This window comes from Dipodomys spectabilis, unplaced genomic scaffold, assembly GCF_019054845.1.
Source record: "Dipodomys spectabilis isolate Male_0828 unplaced genomic scaffold, ASM1905484v1 ptg000001l, whole genome shotgun sequence".
Lineage (NCBI taxonomy): Eukaryota > Metazoa > Chordata > Mammalia > Rodentia > Heteromyidae > Dipodomys > Dipodomys spectabilis.
The window spans coordinates 33,737,943-33,757,548 of NW_024870678.1; the positions used below are offsets into that span (position 1 = coordinate 33,737,943).

Genomic DNA, 19,606 nt, shown 5'->3' on the forward strand with positions numbered 1-19,606 from the left:
CTCGGTAATTAATGTTTTTGCTTATTGGCTGATGCTCTTCTACCTGAACCACGCCTCCAACCTCAACATAGCTCTTTCAACCTTTCAGAGTATAAATTGTGAAGGTTGACAAGGCTGCAACTTGACATATAAACTTACTTCAGAGTGTTTTTAAATGTTCATAATTTCAGTGTAGTTAACTATAACAATCTTTTGCGATCTACATTTGTGTATCTTATTGAGTATTTCTCTCACCCAATGTCTGAAAGATCTATTTTCCACTCAGGTGTTTCCAGTGGTTGTGCAACTCGTTTCTGCATCACACAGATGTGGTTTTCTGTGTAAGTTAGATGGATCCAATCCTATCCTTCCTCTGAGGGAGTAACCTCTGTTTTCATTCTGTTTGTTGAACAATCTCTCTTCTTCCTCCAATCTGACATCTCCTGTCACGTACCAAGGTTCCAGCCCTGCTCTTGATCTGTTTCTACATCTATCGCGTTGACAACATGATCAACCCTGTGACAACACCACACGATCTAAAATAGCACCACAGCATGGCAGCATCTGCTATCCCGTCAGGTAAATGGCTTCTCTCAGCTTTCCTTCTCCAGAAGTTCCCTGACTAAATGAGGAAGATACACACACCCATGTAATTGTCTTATCACATCTTTACATCTAGCTTTCTACAGTTTAAGCTATCCTGACCCGGGTAAACATTCTCACGTTCATGAAGGCGCTAGTCAAATTCTGTTTGTCTGTGTTTTCCTTTGAGGGTGGTAGGGAAGGCCTATCCGTGGGAGGGTCTGCTGAAATGTTAGCTGTGTGATTAGTAGATGATGCTGACTCCTCTCAGAGGGGTGAAGTCGACTCTAACTACGTGATAGATGACTACCAGAGTCACTGGACATCGTGTAGAGCCAGAGGAGGCTAAGGTTCTCTGAGACTGTCCACTTACTTACTTCTAAGCGGATCTTCTGGCCTCTCCGAAATGCAAAGGGCACAGAAGTCTTCTTCAAACATATACTTCACAGTTTCAAAACACAGATGAGGAAGCGATTTCCCCTAAAGTCCCTAATCTCTGTATTTTTTAATGGTAATTACTCACATTCTTAAAGCAAAGAATTTAGTGGTCCAAGGTCTATGTGTGATTTAAAAACATGTGGTTATCAATCCATCTAAAGAATATCTGTTCTCCATATAACATTCAATAGACATTTTTTTTAAAAACCTCCTAAAAATAATAATTTAAAAATTCCCTAAGGCCTTAGATGAAATCACAAATACAGGAGTCATGTTAGGCTACCAAAGCAAGCCAGGATGTTATATTGAGACTCCACCCCTATCCTGAGATGCTGGCAGTAGAGACGTTGCTGACCCATTTGAGCGTAATTCTTGAGTGATCATGGTCAAAGCCAGTGGCTCAGGCTATGAGAGTGCTGATGCTAAGTACAGTATTCCTAATAGAGCTCTCTCCTGGGATAATTATAGACTCACAACTGGGTTAGCACCCTGGAGGCCAGGCTTTTGTTCAGCCTCCCTTTGAAAGGCTCTCAAAGAATGTGTAGGAGGCTCATCCCCTACAGCGTCCTCGGCCCCAGGAAAGCCTGGAGCCTGGTGCTCAGGGGCACAAAATGTACATCACCCTTGCACAGCATATCTACCATTTCAAAATAATTGTGTGAGTAGAACTCAGCATCTGGAAGGACTCCACATCAATTAAGAATGAAGGTTAATAAGGAAATTGCTCTCCTGTGTCTCAGTCTCCCCATCTGTCCAGTGATAATGCCAACATCTTTCTGAAATCCCTCCCAGCTTTAAGTTTCTGTAATTCTAACTATGCCTAAGTGGGGCACTGAAGTAAATGTGGATTTGTTTTGTCACAAACATACATTTTCTACAGTAATTTAGCTCAGCAGGTAAATGTTCCCCAAGGTTACTATAGACTATTGGCCAAGTACAATGGAAAAAATTATATTGGATACTTAAAATGACATATACTTTATTATTTTTCCAGTATAGAAGATTGAACCCAGGGTCCCTCGTGCTACAAAAGCATTCTACCACTGTGCTATACCCTTAGCCCAACAGATACACTTTTTGAAAGGCCATATGAAGATTCTTCAACTTTCAGATAAATAGCTTAATTCAAGAATATGATAGCTGGTTATACCAGGAAACCAACTGAGTATACATTTCAATCTAATGCTCTCATATCCTAAGGCTTACCCAGTTTTTAAGCTCAAAAATGTGCCAAGAATTCCAACTTGATTATTCACATATATACATATATAAATTCAATAAATTTATAAATTAATTATAAACAGATAAAATAAATTATAAATAAATAAGCTAAACCAAATATATGCATGTATCTAAATTTATATACATGTGGGTCACCCAAGCGGAGCTTACACATGGACGGGGGGGTGGGGGGCATGTAGTTTAGTGGAGAGGTGGCCCTTAGTAACAGGAGTGAGGGTGCGTAGAGAGGGACACCAGAAAGGAAGAAGAGTCAATCAAAGATATGCTTCTAGAAGTTTCTGCAGTAGGCAGCTGGCTCTCAATTCTACTGAGGACCTTAGACAACATGTGTAAATTATGCCCCCTATTAAATGTTTAAGCCTAAGACATTTATTCATGAAGTCTCATCTAGTTTGTTGAGGTTTCTTAGGGACCACTGGCTCAGCCTTTGAGAGCTGCCAGGCTCTCTCCTGTGGCAGCAATGCTGCGCGATCTACCTGTGCCTGAGTTGAGGAGCCATCAGCATGTGGGAAGGTCTACCACTGGCACACCGGAAGTCATCCATGAGCTGAGACAGGACCCAGGGAGACCAGGCATCTGCTACAGTGTGACTCCTACTAAATCATTCGCACAAGCTTCTCATCAGGTCGTATTTTCCCAAAAATCCCTTCACAAAGGTTGGGTTGAGAACTCCCTGCACAAAACTAACTGGAAGTCACGGGAAGGCAAAAATACTCTTGAAAATGCATTTATACAAGTACTAACGATGGTTAAGGCATTTAAAAAAGAGAATCTTGCCCACCTGAGACTTGTATCTACTGCATTCTGAAATAATTCTGAACATTGTCTCCTGAACTCTGTCTCCCATTACCACCAATATTAATAAGTAATTTACTTTTACTTACTGTTCCCTTAATCTGAAATTAAAAGACATAAGCAAGAAAAATTAATATTGTATTATTTGATAGTATACTGGAAACACTATAAAATAATGTTTGATAGTGATAGCTCACTGTCCCCTGGATTTCACGCCACTGAATCCATAGGTTATAAAAAGAAGCCCCTCTGAACATTCTATCCTGTTCCAAATTATTGATGATGGGAGAGGTCACCACCAAAAGTGTGCAAAATGTTGCACTGCATACATGCTTAATTTTTTGACAAATATCTACTATAAAGATTATACAGGAATTCTTTTCAAATGGGCAACAAACACTTAAAGTGAGACCTTTGTTAATTTTGTAATGTTGTTGATTACCATACAATGGATACCGTTGGTAGCCATTTGAGGTTGCTGATGAAATTCTTACTACTGTAAACAGAGTATTTTCAAACAGTTGGTAGGAACAGGAAAGAAAAATTGCTTCCTAGAAGTGATAGGTAGACTAGTAAACATAGTAGACAGGTAGACATGTAAACAGGTAAGCATGTATTACCAATGACAAATCAGAAGAACTTTCTCTTGTGTGAGCAGCAACCCAAGGCTCCCAATCCCACAATCCCCACATTCTAGACAGAAACCTCCTGACGAATACAGTCAGAGGAACTCCTTACCAGTTTCTGCCCAGATAGGACTTCCAGAAGAGCGAGGAGCTTGACACCATCTTTCATATCTTCAAAAAGATCATCCACCACCATTGGGGGCTTCCGCTACGAAATCAAATGCTTCTCATTAGTATTGGAAATTTGTAGGAGAAATTCCAAAACTACACACTTTTGGAGGGGGGTTGTTAAGGATCAAACCTAGGACCTCATATATGCATGGTGCACACTCTACTACTCAGCTTTACCGCTCAGATCCTTTATTTGGGGTATAATTATCAACTACCCTTTGATATCTTCAAGACGAAAAGCAATCTAGCAAAGATAAAAGTCAATATTCACCAACCTCATAAAATGTAATGCTTAGGATTTAAACTTGTATTGTCCACTGCATTCTAGAAAGAGTCATGGGAAGGGTGTAAGATAAAAGAAGGAAAGAGGGCACCAACAGCCTGAAAGGTAAGAAGCAGAATTTAGTGGTTCCCAAAGGAGCAGCAGCAGACAAAGTGGAGCAGCCTCATCACCTCCCTGTGATGAAGGCCCAGCTAGTGCTGGGGCTCCAGAGGCATTCCCTGACTCCAGGTCCAAACCTCCTGTCAGTGCAACACTGAACCCACAGGTGCAAACGCACATCCACGTAGACTGACCAGTGCCCCACCATCCCCAAGCCCCAAGGTGAGTAAACAGCAAGCCAGCACCCATGCTGGGTTCAGGAGGATCCTCTGATTTTCATGAGCATTACCAAATGTCCCATAGCCTTGAATTTGGGTCTATCATGACTTATTAGAAGGTGAAGAAATAATGATGATAATGCTAGTGGTAGTTCCTGAATTTCAACTATCAGGTGTGAGTGTGTGTGTGTGTGTGTGTGAGAGAGAGAGAGAGAGAGAGAGAGAGAGAGAGAGAAGGGGGAGAAGGGAGAGAGGAAGAGGGAGAGGGAGAGGGAGAGGAAGAGGGAGAGGGAGAGGGAGAGAAAGAGAGACGTGGGGCTTGAACTCAGGGCCTGGGCACTGTTCCTGAGCTGTTTTGCTCAAGGCCAGTGTTCAACCATTTTGAGCCATAGTGCCACTTCCAGTTTTCTGGTCATTAATTGGAAGTAAGATGGACTTTCCTGTCCAAGATAGATTCAAATTGTGATCCTTAGATCTCAGCTACTTGAGCAGATAGCTAGAATCCAGTGCCCAGCTACCTGTCTCTCTTACTGTCTCTTTCTCAACCTCTCTCTTTTCCCTTCCCTCCTTCCATTCTTTTAAAAAAATATGTTCTTACATAGAAATGTTTTAAAACCAAATGTTCTGTTGAAATTAACTTTCTTCTCTACCCACTGATATGGTCCATTTATATTTCTCTTCGGACTGCATGAATTATAGACTCTGAATAATGTCATTCTAATTTTAAATGTATTTTTCTCTATATATGAAATGAACAGCTTGAATGCATCTTATCCTCATACTGTGAAATACAAGTTCAAAAATAACTGTGTATCTTCAGTCAATCTCTCTTGAGTCTTACCATTCATAATTGTATAGCAAACTTATATTGGTAATATGCAATGTTCTAAGCATATAAATAAAATAATTTAGCATAAAAGGAGCCATTACAATGGGAACCATTTGGTCCAATAAGGATCAAAATTATTGTATTAGCCAGTTGTACCATTCAAAACAATTCTAAGTACCCACTTATTCCCAGCTATGACCAAACTCAATCCTAAATCCTCTGTTTTATTGCAAAATTTTGTCTGCATAGATCTGGTTTCTAAAGCCTTTCTTCTAGGGAAGTGTCATCTTTGAAACATTGTTAAACATGTGACAGAAACTCTAAGTAGTTAGCTGGCTGACTGAGGGAGTGAGTAATTGTCAATACTGTGTGAAATAAAACATATTCGTTCATCAAAAAAATCACCCAATAATGAAAAATACCTCGGTACTTAGGAAACATCTTTTTCAGTCTCATTTTTGCATAAGATATTGCTTGTGCATAGCACATGATTGACCATCAGAGAGTGACCTTTACAACTGTGACTATATCCCATTTAATTTTTGGAAGAATGTTCTATCTTCTAGAAAATCTTCTAGCTAAAATACTTCTCCTGTTGCATACATAAATACAGCACCAATGTGACTACAATGGCCAGACTTGGGTCACAGGGCCAGAAGCCAAAAGGAAGATAGAAATGAGGACAATTTATTAGAGCCTGACTTAACAGCAAAATGAAGACTGAACTTTTGTCCATGTTGCTTTCAAGCACTAGACAGAAGTCAGTCATGTACTTTTCAAGACCACACTAAAAATTCTTTTTTAATTAATGGAAATTCTGATAAGCAGGCTTTTGTGTAGAGTACTTAAAGAAGCTGTATTTTGTGCCTAGTACCCTCTAGAGTAGAGCCAACACATATTTATGTTTTGTCTGAGGTGGTGTAGAAGATGGGCTCCTGACCTGACTTGGAAGAGAAAAAAAGAGGGGGCATGAGGGGTGGTAAGGGGAAAAGGGGGGGAGGGAGAAAGAAAGAAAGGAGGGGAGAGAAGCAAAAAGGCAAAAAGAGGGGCTCCTCACTCCTGTACTTCCTTTCTAGAAACTCACCCTAAAACAAGTTTTACCCTACTTTCTGGCTCTGGGATTATCTGGTGTCTGTCTAAACCCTCTAAAAAGTCAGAGAAAATGCACTTGTTTCCTGCTGGGCAGTTGGCACAGCTTGGAGAGTCCCAAAGGGTACAGATCTAAGCCTTGTTCTCTATTTTTCTCCTCCCCTTTCTTTCAATCCCTAACCCTCCCTTGATAAATATAATAAGAATTATTCCCATGTTCTTAGGACTTGAATGAGATCACAGCTTTGTGAAATCTAAAGACAAAGGTAGCTTCTTTTTAAAAAGTTTTATTGTTGGGGCTGGGAAGGTGGCTCAGTGGTAGAGCGCTTGCCTTGCATGCATGAGGCCCTGGGTTCAATTCCTCAGCCCACATAAGCAAAAAGAAAAAAGCCGGAAGTGGCACTGTGGCTCAACTGGTAGAGCACTAGCCTTGAGCTGAAGAGCTGAGGGACAGTGCCCAGGCCCAGAGTTCAGGCCCCACGACCAGACCCCCCCCCCCAACAAAAAAGTTTTATTGTCAAGGTGATGTACAGAGGAGTTATATAAGTCAGGTAATGAGTATATTCCTTTTTTGAGCAGTGCACCCCCTCCCTCATTTTCTACCAGTTTTACCCCTCCTGACCTCCTCTTCCTCAAGCTGTATAGTTCATTTCCAATATAGTGTCTAGTGAGTAGCACTGCTGAGTTGGTTCACCCTGAGAAAAAGGTATCTTTGACATAATTTTTAATGATTGTTTCTCTTCTTTGGTATAAATAATCTATTTTTTGCTACCATTGAATATAGATTGTGTATGTTCATATTCCCTTTTCTCATGCCTAAACACCAGTGTATATTGAGCCCTTGTCAATATCTGTTTTTGTAATTTTATCTGTGAAAGGATGGTCATGTTCACTGTACTTTGTATCAGTTTTATGCTCTAAAAAAAATTTCCTTAGGGGAAAATGGTTAAGAGAACAATTTAATATATTATGACAAGAGATATCAAAAACAACTACAGTATTTGCATGAAATAAAATTTAAGGAAATCATTACAAATTGTATACAAAATGAAAAATGTTACATGAAGGAAATATGGCTACATTGTCACATAAACTATGCAGATCAAGTCTAATACTTAGTAGGTGTCTCTATTGCTTAGATATTTCCACACTTAAATTTAGTCAGATTTTTTTATGCCGGTCCTGGGGCTTGAACACATGTCTTGGTCGCTGTGCCTGAGCTTTTTCACTCAAGACTACAGCACCACCATTTGGGCCTCAGCTCTAGCCACTGATGGCCAGTGGTAAGCCTTTTAATAGAGAGGAGAGGTTAAAGAAAGACTAGGAAGAAGAGGAATGAACGAATGAAATGCTGTTGAACATCTAAATGTGTGGAGCAGTGTTATGTGGACTCTACATGTTTTCCCACTTCGTTTTCTGAACTGCCACACACGATGGAATGCCACTCTATCTCTAAAACACACCTTGAACCTCTGCACTACAAAGCCATTGGCTAAGACTTCACTCACGTTAGTGGGGAAGTTAATTAACGAAGCCATGTGAGCGTTCAGTATTGTGGCTCCTCCTAACGAATAATACTATACAACTCTGTGCATATATCAGAAAAAAGAGAGACAGAGGAGGGAGGGATAGAGAAAGGAATGGCAAGAGGGAGGGATGGAGAGACAGAAAGACAGACACTGAGAGTATATCAGGGGGAAGATCCCATACCAACCACACCCTGATCATAGTCTCCAGGGTGGAAATGATGAGCAAAACACAGGGAACAGGGAGCCGTAGGAAGGGAAGAGAGGTTGGCCAGCTGAGGTACAGGAGGTGACCGCCCCCAAACACTGGCAAAGAGCGCCCCCCCCCACAGTAAAATGCCATAAAATGCCAACGCAGCCTTGGGCCACACGAATAAAACTGTGATCATAGCCACAGACAGTAGCTGAATGAAATCAATGTTGTCACTAAAAGGCTTTGTCCTTGTATTAAGTAAAAAAGGTTTGAATTCAATGTTTTTGATGTCTCCTGAAACAAGGTAGACCAACTTAAAATTGTTATGTGTCACCTCTTTCTCTTTTGGTCCCTTGAGAAAAGCCCCCATTGTAACTACTTTCCACACAGAGATCTGGCAAAAGTGGGAAGATAGTTCCCATCCTTTCTCATTTCCTGCCGTCGATACCATCACCATTTCCACTTCCTGGATTGTTGAATTCAATTCCGGATAAATTTCCCAAAGGCAATAACTGCCCTCTGGCCCAGCTTTAATTTGCGGAGAGTGAGGAGTGTGGAGACTCTGCTCTGGATAGTTTTGAAACATTTTCAGTATGTATTATAAAAGAAGCACTGTTGATTTCATTCAGCACACAGTTGGGGATGCCGTTGACTCCTTACTCACACCCAACGTGGCTGATCCTTTCGCAATTGTTGGCTTTGTTTTCAAAACTCAGGCAGAATCCAACGATCCTTCTCCAAGTCCACAGTTGATACAGATTCTTTGGTTTTCTGTTTTGTTCACTGGTACATTCTCAGTACTTAGACTGTTGCCGAGCTCATGAAACAGCATTTAAAAATTATTCAGCTGGGCACCAGTGGCTCATACCTAATAATCCATTCTAGCTACTCAAGAGGCTGAGATCTGAGGATTACGGTTCAAATCCAGCTCAGATAGGAAAGACCATAAAACTCTCATGGCCAATTAACTACCAAAAACCCAGAAATGAAGCTGTGGCTTCACTGAGCAAAAAAGCTAAGGGACAGGACCTAGGCCCTGAGTTCAAGACCCTGTACACACACACACATACACATACACACACACACACACACACACATACACATACACACACACACACACACACACACACACACATATTTGCTAGTGAATAAATGCAGTAGATTTCTAAATAAGTAACTGACAAATACTATTAACATGTTAATCCACACAAACTTTGTGAGATCTGTATCCATGTCATTCATACATTCTTTAAACTAATACATGCTATTCATTCTGAAGTGGAAATTTGTCTTTACAATTTTCAGTTGCATATTTACAAGTGGCTAATGTATCAGTATGTTTAGGACTAGCAAGTAGAAATTGGTTTGTTTTCTCTAGTTTTATTAGGGTATAATCAACAGATAAAAGCCACATGTATTTATAGTGCGTAAATGAGGCTTTGTTGTGTACAATGTTGTGAAATGAGGAAATCAACTAATCATCCTATTTGTGACATCGCATATTTAATGCAGCTTTAATATAAACAACTGAAGCATGACTTCTGGGGTGCTGTCACATATTTGCTTTTGCCTCTCTGCTTCATTATCTCCTGTGGTTGTTCACTAAGAATTCCCCCAAAGAGCAGGCCAGGAAACAGATGGGGAGAAAACTCAATTAAGGAAGTGTTTCCACATCATCTTTCCACATTGGCAGAAAGGTAACTGGAGAGACAACAGAAACCACCAAAGTGAAATTTTATGACAATTAGGGTGTCATTCCATCATAATTTCCATGGATTACTTTTCTTTTCCAAACATGGAAAATCCAGCATGTTCCTTTGAAAGGTATAAATGCATCTGAGTATTAAAACAAGATGTGCTCTTCTTAATGGATCTGTCCTTAGCTGAATGCTTCCTCACCTTAAAAAATATATGTATGTGGAAAGCTTACCCACAGTATGACAGAATGCACCCTTGTGTGGAAATAGAGCCTCTGTAGAGAGGTATTCAAGTTACCACAAGGTCATTAACCTGGGTCCTAATTCAAGGGACTACTGTCCTTAAAAAGGGAATTTGTATATAGATAATGGCAGCCACAGAGACACAGGGTAGAGAATGCAAGGCTGAGAAGGCCAAGGCTTGCAGGCACCCACAGAAGGTAGGTAGGTGTGAGGAGTTTCAGAAGGAGTCAGACCTTCTGGTCTCCAGAACTGTGGTATCACGCATTTCTCACTTGAAGCCACACAATGTATTGTTAGTTATGGTAGCCTAAGCAATCGCTAGACACTCTATATGCTTTTCAGTTCTTCTAAAAGATGAGATATCATACGACCGCCCCCAACCTGCTATTTTTGTGCTAGTCCCTGGGGCTTGAACTCAGATCCTACACAATGCCCCTGAGCATTTTCGCTCCAGGCTAATAATGTTCTACCAACTGAAGCCACGGCTCCACTTCTGGCTTTTTTTTTTTTTTTTGGTGGTTAACTGGAGATAAGAGTCTCACTGGCTATCCTGCCTGGGCTGGCTTTGAACAACGATCCTCATATCTCATCCTCCTGAGTAGCCAGGATTACAGGTGTGAGCCACCAGTGCCCACATCATCCTTTCTGAAATGTTCAGTGCTCATCCTTGACAGTTCCCTAAATATAAAGCTGGCAGATGGATAAAGGATTGCTCACCACATACTGAACAGAAACATCAGTTATAGGAACACTAAAAAAATGGCTACTTGAAACCTGTTTTCAACCCAAAGGGCTAACTGCCAAGCCATCTATTTCACAGCTAGAAATCATAAAGATTTAATCCAGGGAGTTTAAATACGGCTAGCGTAGTCGTATTCTACTTGACAAAATGAGAGATAAAAAGTGAACTTTCAAGCACAGGGTAGAATCAATATGGATATTAGTATGACTTAAAGACTGTTTCTCTGATGAAACTTCTTATAGAATTGGTTGGAAAGGACACATTGAAATCATGCCCTCGGAGAGCTGACAAGGGCCTATGAGTCTGGCTTAAAACTTGGGATTGCTCTGAGAGCAATAAATTATAAAATGAGCAAGAATTTTATATTTTGACGATCAAATCTTAATGTATTTACCCCACAAAAATAATTCCTTTGTTGAGACATAAAAAGATTGCACTGGCCCGGAGCTGGTAGCTCATGCCTGTCATCCTAGCTACTCAGGAGGCTGAGATTTGAGGATCACGGTTCAAAGCCAGCCCAGGCAAGAAAGTCCCTGAGACTCTTAGCTCCAGTGAACCACCAGAAAACTGGAATTGGTGCTGTGGCTCAAGTAGTAGGGCACTAGCCTTGAGCTGAAGAGCTGAGGGACAGCACCAAGGCCCTAAGTTCAAGCCCTACAACCAACAACAACAGCAAAAAGACTGCCCTGCTATGTAAAAGATCTGGGGCCCATCCTTGTGAATCCCTTCAATTCAATTGCTTTCCATGGGTTTTCTCTCTGCCTGAACCCACATATACACATATACATCCTCTTGGCCTGTGTTCTCAAAAGAGGTGAGATTCCTCTACTCCACTGGAATCCTCAGCCCCCACCGACGCTCATGTCCCGCTCTCGGAAGCCCTAGACCTCTGTCTCACCATGTTCTCTCTCTTTACAGGTTCTTTTTGCTATCTATTTTCTGGTGGTTCTGGGGTTTGAACCCAAGCCTTCAGCTTGGTAGGCAAGCACTCTACCACTTAAGCTATACCCTGAACCCATTTTACCTTATTTATCAGGTAGCACTTCATGCTTTTGCTCAGGGCTGGTCAAGTGTCACCATCCTTCTTTGTCCAACTCCAGCAGAGCTGAGATTACAGCCGTGCACTACTATATCCAACCCTCTTCACTTGGCCTCGATCTTCTTCTACATGAAAATGAACTGCAGACCACCCTTTGTGGAGAAAACAGCTTTCTCCAGATCCTAGCTAACATCCTTCCCTGTAAGCATGTTCTGCCCACTAAGTACCCTTATGTCCTTGCCCCTCACTGACTCCTGGGCATACCAGAATTGCACTCCGAAGGCAACTAATAATTTTATTCAGAAGAAAAGGTTTACTATTACTATTTGTTATTATATTTTTAATTGTTTTATTGTTATCATGAAGGTGCTGTACAGAGGGGCTGCAGTTGCATAAGTCAGGTACAGAGTACATTTCCTTTTGGACAATGTCACCCCTTCCCCCCTCTCTCCCAAGTTTTCCCTCCTACCCCACCCACAAATTGTATAGTTTCCTTTCAACATCGTGTCTAGTGAGCACCACCACTGCGTTTGTTCACCCTTTGTCCCTCTATTTCTGTGCCTCCTCTTACCCTCCCAAAGACAGACAAACACAGAAGACAAAAAGAAACAAACCAAAAAGAGCAAAACAGAAAAGGCCAGTGACATGGCTTCATCTCTCACAGACATTCAGTGACTCTTGTTGAGACGGAACTCGGCGGTCTTCCATGAGTCCTCTCTTATTACCTATCTCCATGTATGACCTTCGTCGTTTGCTCGCTGAAAATTTACAGGACATTATTGACTCTCCCTCAAGGGTCGAACTAATTACTCCATTTGGTCAAGTCTATCCCTAAGCACATTTTTAATCTATCCACTCTTCTCCATGTTGCTTCATTGCCTCTCATCTGACTTACTTCAGGACATTCAGACTCCAATTGTCCTGTTGCTATTGCCTTTCATGAAAAAGAGGGAGGGAGCCAGATCCTGAGTGATCCTGAGTGATCATTCCTCTGCCTAAGGCTCTCCCCACTTTATGTTGCCCATTACCCAAATCTGGATAAACCCGCAATACATAGTACACGCTTCCTGTTGCTCATGGCCAGTCTATGACAAGTTTTCCAAGCCACTTCTGGACCTGCAATTTCAGATATACTTAGCTTCTTCAGTTCCTTCACTGTTCCATGCTATTGATTACCTCTGCACCTTTGAAAAGACCGGTTCCTTTATCTACCCAATGCCAAGACATTTCCCAGCATTCTGTTTAAATGTTTTTCCCTCTGAAGTCCTAGCAGGTAGCATGAGCTCTGTCTGCATTTCTTCACCAATGTATCCATAATCCCTAGCACATAATCAGAGGTTACAAAGTATTTGGTGAATACATAATGAAATAAAAAGTATGAGTATAGACACAATGGTCAGTGCCCGTGGTGGACTAAATGTGTGTGCTTCCCACCAAATTCACTGGAGTGAATTTCCTTGGGGAAATGATAAAGGTTAGATAAGAGCAGGAGGGAAAGGACCACTTGATCAGTATTACTAACATCTTTACAAGATGAAGAAGAGAGAGCAGAGTGCCTTCTCTCTGCAAAGTGAAGACAAAGAGGGATGCCCACAGCTCGCTCTCTCTCTTCTGAGGCATGAAGATGGTCCTCACCAAGAAATGAACTTTCTAGCACCATGGCCTTGGACTTTCCAGTCTCTAGTAATGCAGGGAATAAGTGTTGTTTAATCCATAGAGTCTGTGGTATTTTGATATAGAAGTCCTGGCGGACAGCAGTACCTGGGACTGACTTCTGGATTTGAAAACTGAATTTCAGTCTGAGACTGAAATTGAAATCTGGCTTTATCACTTGCTTAATGATCTCAGACTTATGCCTGTTTGTAAGCATAATACTTATTCATTTTGAGGATTTCGTACAAGATGTGAAGGTATTGCCGTTGGCAAATAGCATGGAGTGTTGACAAGTTAGAATGGAATCAGGAATCTGCCTCTTAAAAGCCACCGTTCCAACCAACATTGGAATACTATAGAATAACAGAGCTCACCGAGTACAATCAGACAAGATTCTTTTTAATAACAGAAAGAAAGGAGAGATCAGATCTATTAAGTAACAACCACTCACTAACTTTTGTTAATGTCTATTACAATTCTTTGGCATTTTGTTTTTAGATTTCAGTGCTTTTCATAATTGCAGAAGCATTAAGACTTGGATTCAAAAACAAAGGAAACATCAGAAAATGAATAGCTAATTATAACTACAAATTTGAATAATTTATGTCCTTGTACTAAAAATGTCATAGAACTCCCACAGAAAGTCTTCAGGTTTCTTCCCTATTTTTTATGAGGTATTGAATTTGAGAAAAGTGTTTTTTTCAGAAAAAAAAACATTGTGGCACTTTATCTCTTCATAACTGCTGTCAAAATATTTGTAAAGAATTGTTACCAACATGGAATAGTATCAGTAAACAAGTTAATTTTAAGTAAACAGTTAATGAATTTACAACTTAGAAAAGCAGGAAAACAGATGAAAACTTCCTTTAAAAAGAAACAACTCTCTCAATTCACTTTGTACATGTGTGCGCTTGGCGCATGCTTTTGATTTTTCACTCAAGCCTGGTGCTCTTCCACTTGGGCCATATCTCTACTGCTTGCATTTTGATAGATAATTGGAGGTAAAGGTCTGTCCGATGTGTCTGCTTGGGATGGCTTTGAACTGTGATGCTCAGATCCCAGCCTTCTGCATAGCTCAGGCCTTAAACCTGACACTACCAATTATTAAAGTTTGTCTTGAAAGAGTCAACTTGTAAAAATAGAGTTTGAGAAAACTGATGTTTTCTTCTCAAACTCAGAAGCTCCTAAATGATCCTTTGAATTTTTAATATTTTTAGATTGCTTAAAATATTTAAAAGGCAAGATATTAGGAGGAATTCAAAATGTATTGTTCTCATTTCAGCCTGCAATGATTCTCATGACTCTAGCTGCTCAGACAACCAAAACTGGATAAAACATTTACAAGTTGTCTTCCATAAGTGCTAAACTCCAGCCCACTCTCCTGTTAACTCAACTTTTTTCTCTTCTCTTGTTCTTGGTTGATAAAAGGACTTGGCCCATCATGGAGTATTTAAACCTGAAATCTAGATGACCAGACAAGAAAAAAAATTTTGTTGAGATGTGTTTTAAAAAAAAAGAAAGATAGAAAATAACGAATCAACAGAAAATTGAAGGAAGCAGGGCACACATAAGCAAGGAATTAAATTCAACTCAATAACATTCTATTTTATTGAAATTGTTTGGTAATCAGATTATTTTTTGAAAATCCTAAAGCACAAAGCTAGAATAACAGGGTCAACCATACAAGCAAGCATCAGCTAGTAAAATAACGACAAACTCATGACCACCGACCTTATAGAACAGAGCTCCTAACCCCACATTGGAAATGTAGCAGAAATTCTCATTTGCTTCAAGTCAGATTTTGGACTCAATTTAGAGTCTGCTGTAGACTGAACACTCTTGTTTTTTCACATCCAACAGACAGATATGCGGATGGGCACCAGTGGCTTACTCCTGTAATCCTAGCTACTCAGGAGGTTGAGATCTGAGGATTATGGTTTGAAATCACCAAGGCAGAGAAGTCCATGAGACTCTTACTTCCAATTAACCAGCAAAATGCCAGAAGTGGAACTGTGGCTCAAGTGGTAGAGCGCTAACTTGGAACAAAAACATGAAGTGAGACTGTGATTAGCCCTGAGTTCAAGCCCCAGTACCAGCACAAAAGAAAAAACAAACTAAGTCTGTTGGCATCTTGATGTTGTACATTCTATCTCCCAGAACTGCCCGATATAAGTAATGTTTGTCCTTTTACCTACCTAGATTCTGTTATCTTGTACAGCAGCCTAAAGTGACTAACACATTGGCAAACTAGACAGAACTCACTGACAAAGTAGACAAAAGAGAATAAGCAATGCATAGAAGAATATCAAACCAGACTCAATCTCACCTGCAATCACATGACACCAGCTCTATAAAACACCAACAGCAGTGCAAGCCCAATCTTTGGGGCAGAAGACTTCTCAGTGATAGGATAAGCCATCTGCCCAATGATTGAATAAGCCAGACCAATGGAAAACCTGACTTCAAGAGACTCCAGAAGACATCGCAAGCTTTTGAAACTTCTGAAAGACTATCACTCAGAATTGAAAGAAGTCATGTTTCTTCTTTGTGGATTATTTTCTCTACGAGGAAATGTTTACAACATGGCTTTGGGCCTGTTCTACAACTAGAAGCATGTTATCTGGAGAGATTTCTGTGTATTGCTGATCATCAGAAGCCATAGGTTAGTGTTTTCAGAAGCTATATTCATGAGAAACTTATTAGGATCCTGGGAATACACTTCCGCAGAGATTGACCAATGATGTGTGTGTCTGTGTGTGTCACTGTGTGTGTGTATGTGTCTGCGAGAGAGAAAAAGAGAGTGATCATCTGTGCGTTGTTATAGCCAAGTGGTGTTCAGGTGAAGGGAGCAATCATCCAATCATGTTCTAGCACCCCAGAATGGCTTTGGCGAGCAGGCCCACTCACGAAGGTAGCAAGAAGTCATACAATGCCTGATCCAGAAGCTAGGTCATACTTGGAACTGACCTTGTTTCTGTAGCAGCTGCTATCACTTCAGAACTGTCACATAAGCAAGCATACTGTCATGGAGAGGGAAGGGCGCCTCCATTTTAATTTGACAACATACATAAATAAAACCTCAGTGGGGCTGAGAAGTTTAGGCTCTGCATGTGGAGAAGGTTATGGATATAATGGAGGTGGAAATGGAGATAGACAGGGGAAAGGAGACTTGAAGTAGAGACACAGAAGGGACTGGACCTGGAAACGGGCAAGGGGTAGACGGAGGTGATACCGGCATGGGAGAGAAATGGTTGGAAGAATGGTGAAGGCATACAGCAGAAACAGAAACTCAGTGTGGACACTGATGGACAGAGTTTGGGGAAGAGAGGAAGAGGTAGACAGTAATTATGTCTGGTCCAACTGCTAGGGCAGACAGAAATGTTGACATCAGCACAATAAATTCCCAACTGCCCCAGCACAGTATGGTGTCAGATCTGATCTTCAGAGTGTTTTCCAAATAGGAGTTCATATCTTCCAATGAATGTGTGGTTTGGGGCTATGTTTGGAGAAATACGATAGGGATCTATAATGCTGGCATAGATAAGCTCAAAGTAATGACCATAGGTGTTATTTTTTTTGCTTCGGCCTTCAGTTTTCAAGGTGACTCAAGAAAGGAAAATTATAAGTATGGGGGGGACAAAATGGCTCTTACATGGAGGGTATAATGGATCACCTGTGCATGCAAGATATTGACCCGTTTCTGAGCCTTTTAAATGGCATTGTTCATGCCTGAATAAATAGTGTAGGAGAAACACATGGATTTTAGCCTCTTGTGTGGACTTGACTCTCAGTAGAACCCACTTCCAGGTGTGCAAGCCATAGATCATGATATAACCTGTGCTGATCATTTCATCATCATTAAATAATACTGAACTATTCTTCCACTTTTTTTTTTCATCAGGCGATGTCTAGGCTATTCAAGTGAAACAAGAACAGCTAAGGCTCTGCTAGTTTTGATTAAGCATGCTTGCAGAGTGCTTAGCACTGTACACAAGTTCTTAGTAGTTACAAGAGAACTCAAACAATTAGCCATTGCCTTGAAAATGTAACGATGTTTACAGCTTCCCGATGCTCATGGAAAGGTGAGGCACAAAGAAGCAAAAATAACTGAAAACATTCTGAGCGTTGCCCTGTCTGCTATAGGACCTGGAAAAGCTCTGATTGGCTGAGTTCTACAGCAGAAGGATGAGATGGCCTTGAGAGGGGGTGTGGGCCCCTGGTGGCATTCTGGGAGCTGAGAGACAGGCTCCCTTTTATACATGTGGTCAGAAATACCAACAGAAACGAGAGACTGCAGAACAAACCAAAGCAGGAATGAGGCCACAGAACAAGGGGGAAAGGGGAAGGTGACTTTCAATAGATGTAGCCACCATCCATCACCTGAACATGTGGAACAACTTAAAAAAATGTTTAAACAGAAGTCACCTTGACAATAAGCCGCTGGCATATAAAAATCACAATTGTACATAGCTATTGACAATACTGTATTTCTAGAAATTTTTCTTAAGCAGAAAAATCCATGAGCATATGCCCAGTGTATGATGGTGATGTTTTGTATAATATGAACTACCTGAAAACCACCTATGAAGCTACTAAGCCAACCGGTGGGATTGCAGTTATCACTGACCAGGACGGGTGATGAGGGCGGAGGCCTTCCCTGCATGGTGTGCTCAGTGGTTTATTCATTCGGACTTCGCAAACCTGCAGCTCTACATGGTTTTCTTACCTTGGCCAGATGGGAGTTGATCCATTTTGTGAATGTGCGTTTCTGTACAACCTCTTGCTCATCTGCAATGAAAACACACGATTTGGTTAGATGACATAGCATTCAAGGACATGTCCCAAAAAGTCAGTTGTTCAACTTTAGAAGTAATCACAAATGCATTTCATCTTCGAATTCATGTGATAAAGTATTGTTTTAAAGGCTTGATACTAACACCGAATATATAAGCAATTGGAGTAGCCCTCTGGAAACTATCGGTGAATACTTTTTGCAATACACAAGCCCTATGCTTATGAAAAGTTTATTCATCAATTGCCCTCAGCAAATCTGTTTTTTTTAAAAAAAAAAAAAGTGGGTTGAGACTAATTGCTAAGGTTTGTGCTAGGTAGAAGTGGCGACAAAGAGATGAACAGAATAGAATTTTTGGCATGAAAACAAGAGAGGTAGAGTTAAGACAAACAATGACCTATGTACAGTAGCATCACTCAGTGCTGCAGTAAGTCAGAGGTGTACGCATGAAAGATTACAGGAACATAACCCAGGAGTGAGCTGGGCTGAACACATCCTATGCTGACCACCCCCCACCCCGCCTCGCCCCTGCAGCTCACACTTGGGTTATAGGCAGAGGGTGGGAAAAACAAGTGATTTATTTCTGCTGACAGAATAAAACTAAGGTGGTAGGAGGCCACACCTGTGATCTAAATTACTCCACCCTCACTGGCTAGAGTGCAACACTCTCCTTCAGGCCTTGAAGGACCAACAGCTGGGAAGAGGGTGAAAGTTTATTTCAAACATTAGATTTGGGGTTCAAAGAAAGTACTCCATAACAATAGAAGATCCCAAGTAGCAAAAACAGTCCTTAGCAGGAAGAACAGTGCTAGAGGAACATTAAAATCTAACTTCAAACTTGATTACAAAGCCATAGTAATAATAAAAAAACAGCTTGATCCTAGCACAAGATGCACCCAAGGACCAATGGAATAGAATTGAAGGCCCAGAAATTAACCCACAGACCTATAGCCTCCTGATACCTGATAGGGGAGCCAAAAACACAGGATGAAACAAAGACGGCATCATCAACAAATGGAGCTGGCAGAACCGGCTATACATGTGCAGAAAGCTGAAGCTACATCCTGATATATCACCCTGCACCAGAATCAATTCCAAATGGATCAAAGACCTCAATGTAAGGCCAGATAACATGAAAATACTGCAGGAAGGGATAGGGGAAACACTAAGGCTCCTTGGCATAGGTCAAAACTTCCTAAGTAAAGATGGAGAATCACAACAAATCAAAGAAAGGCTGTATAAATGAAATTGCATCAAACTGAAGCGTTTCTGCATGGCAAAGGACATAGCTAGCAAGATAACTAGAAAGCCCATAGAATGGGAGAAGATCTTTAGTAGCTATGCATCAGAGAAGGACCTCATATCTAAAA

General features: G+C 40.9%; 1 protein-coding gene across 1 annotated transcript in view; it reads right to left on the bottom strand.

The window, feature by feature from the left end:
* The window catches only part of Syne1 (spectrin repeat containing nuclear envelope protein 1), a 385,765-nt gene that overhangs the window by 319,249 nt on the left and 46,910 nt on the right, over nt 1-19,606 (bottom strand). The window contains exons 2-3 of the mRNA XM_042700560.1: nt 18,171-18,232; nt 3,775-3,870 (exon numbers count right to left, since the gene is read on the bottom strand). Coding sequence (XP_042556494.1) covers nt 3,775-3,870; nt 18,171-18,232 — 158 coding nt within the window. The remainder of the gene's footprint in view (nt 1-3,774; nt 3,871-18,170; nt 18,233-19,606) is intronic.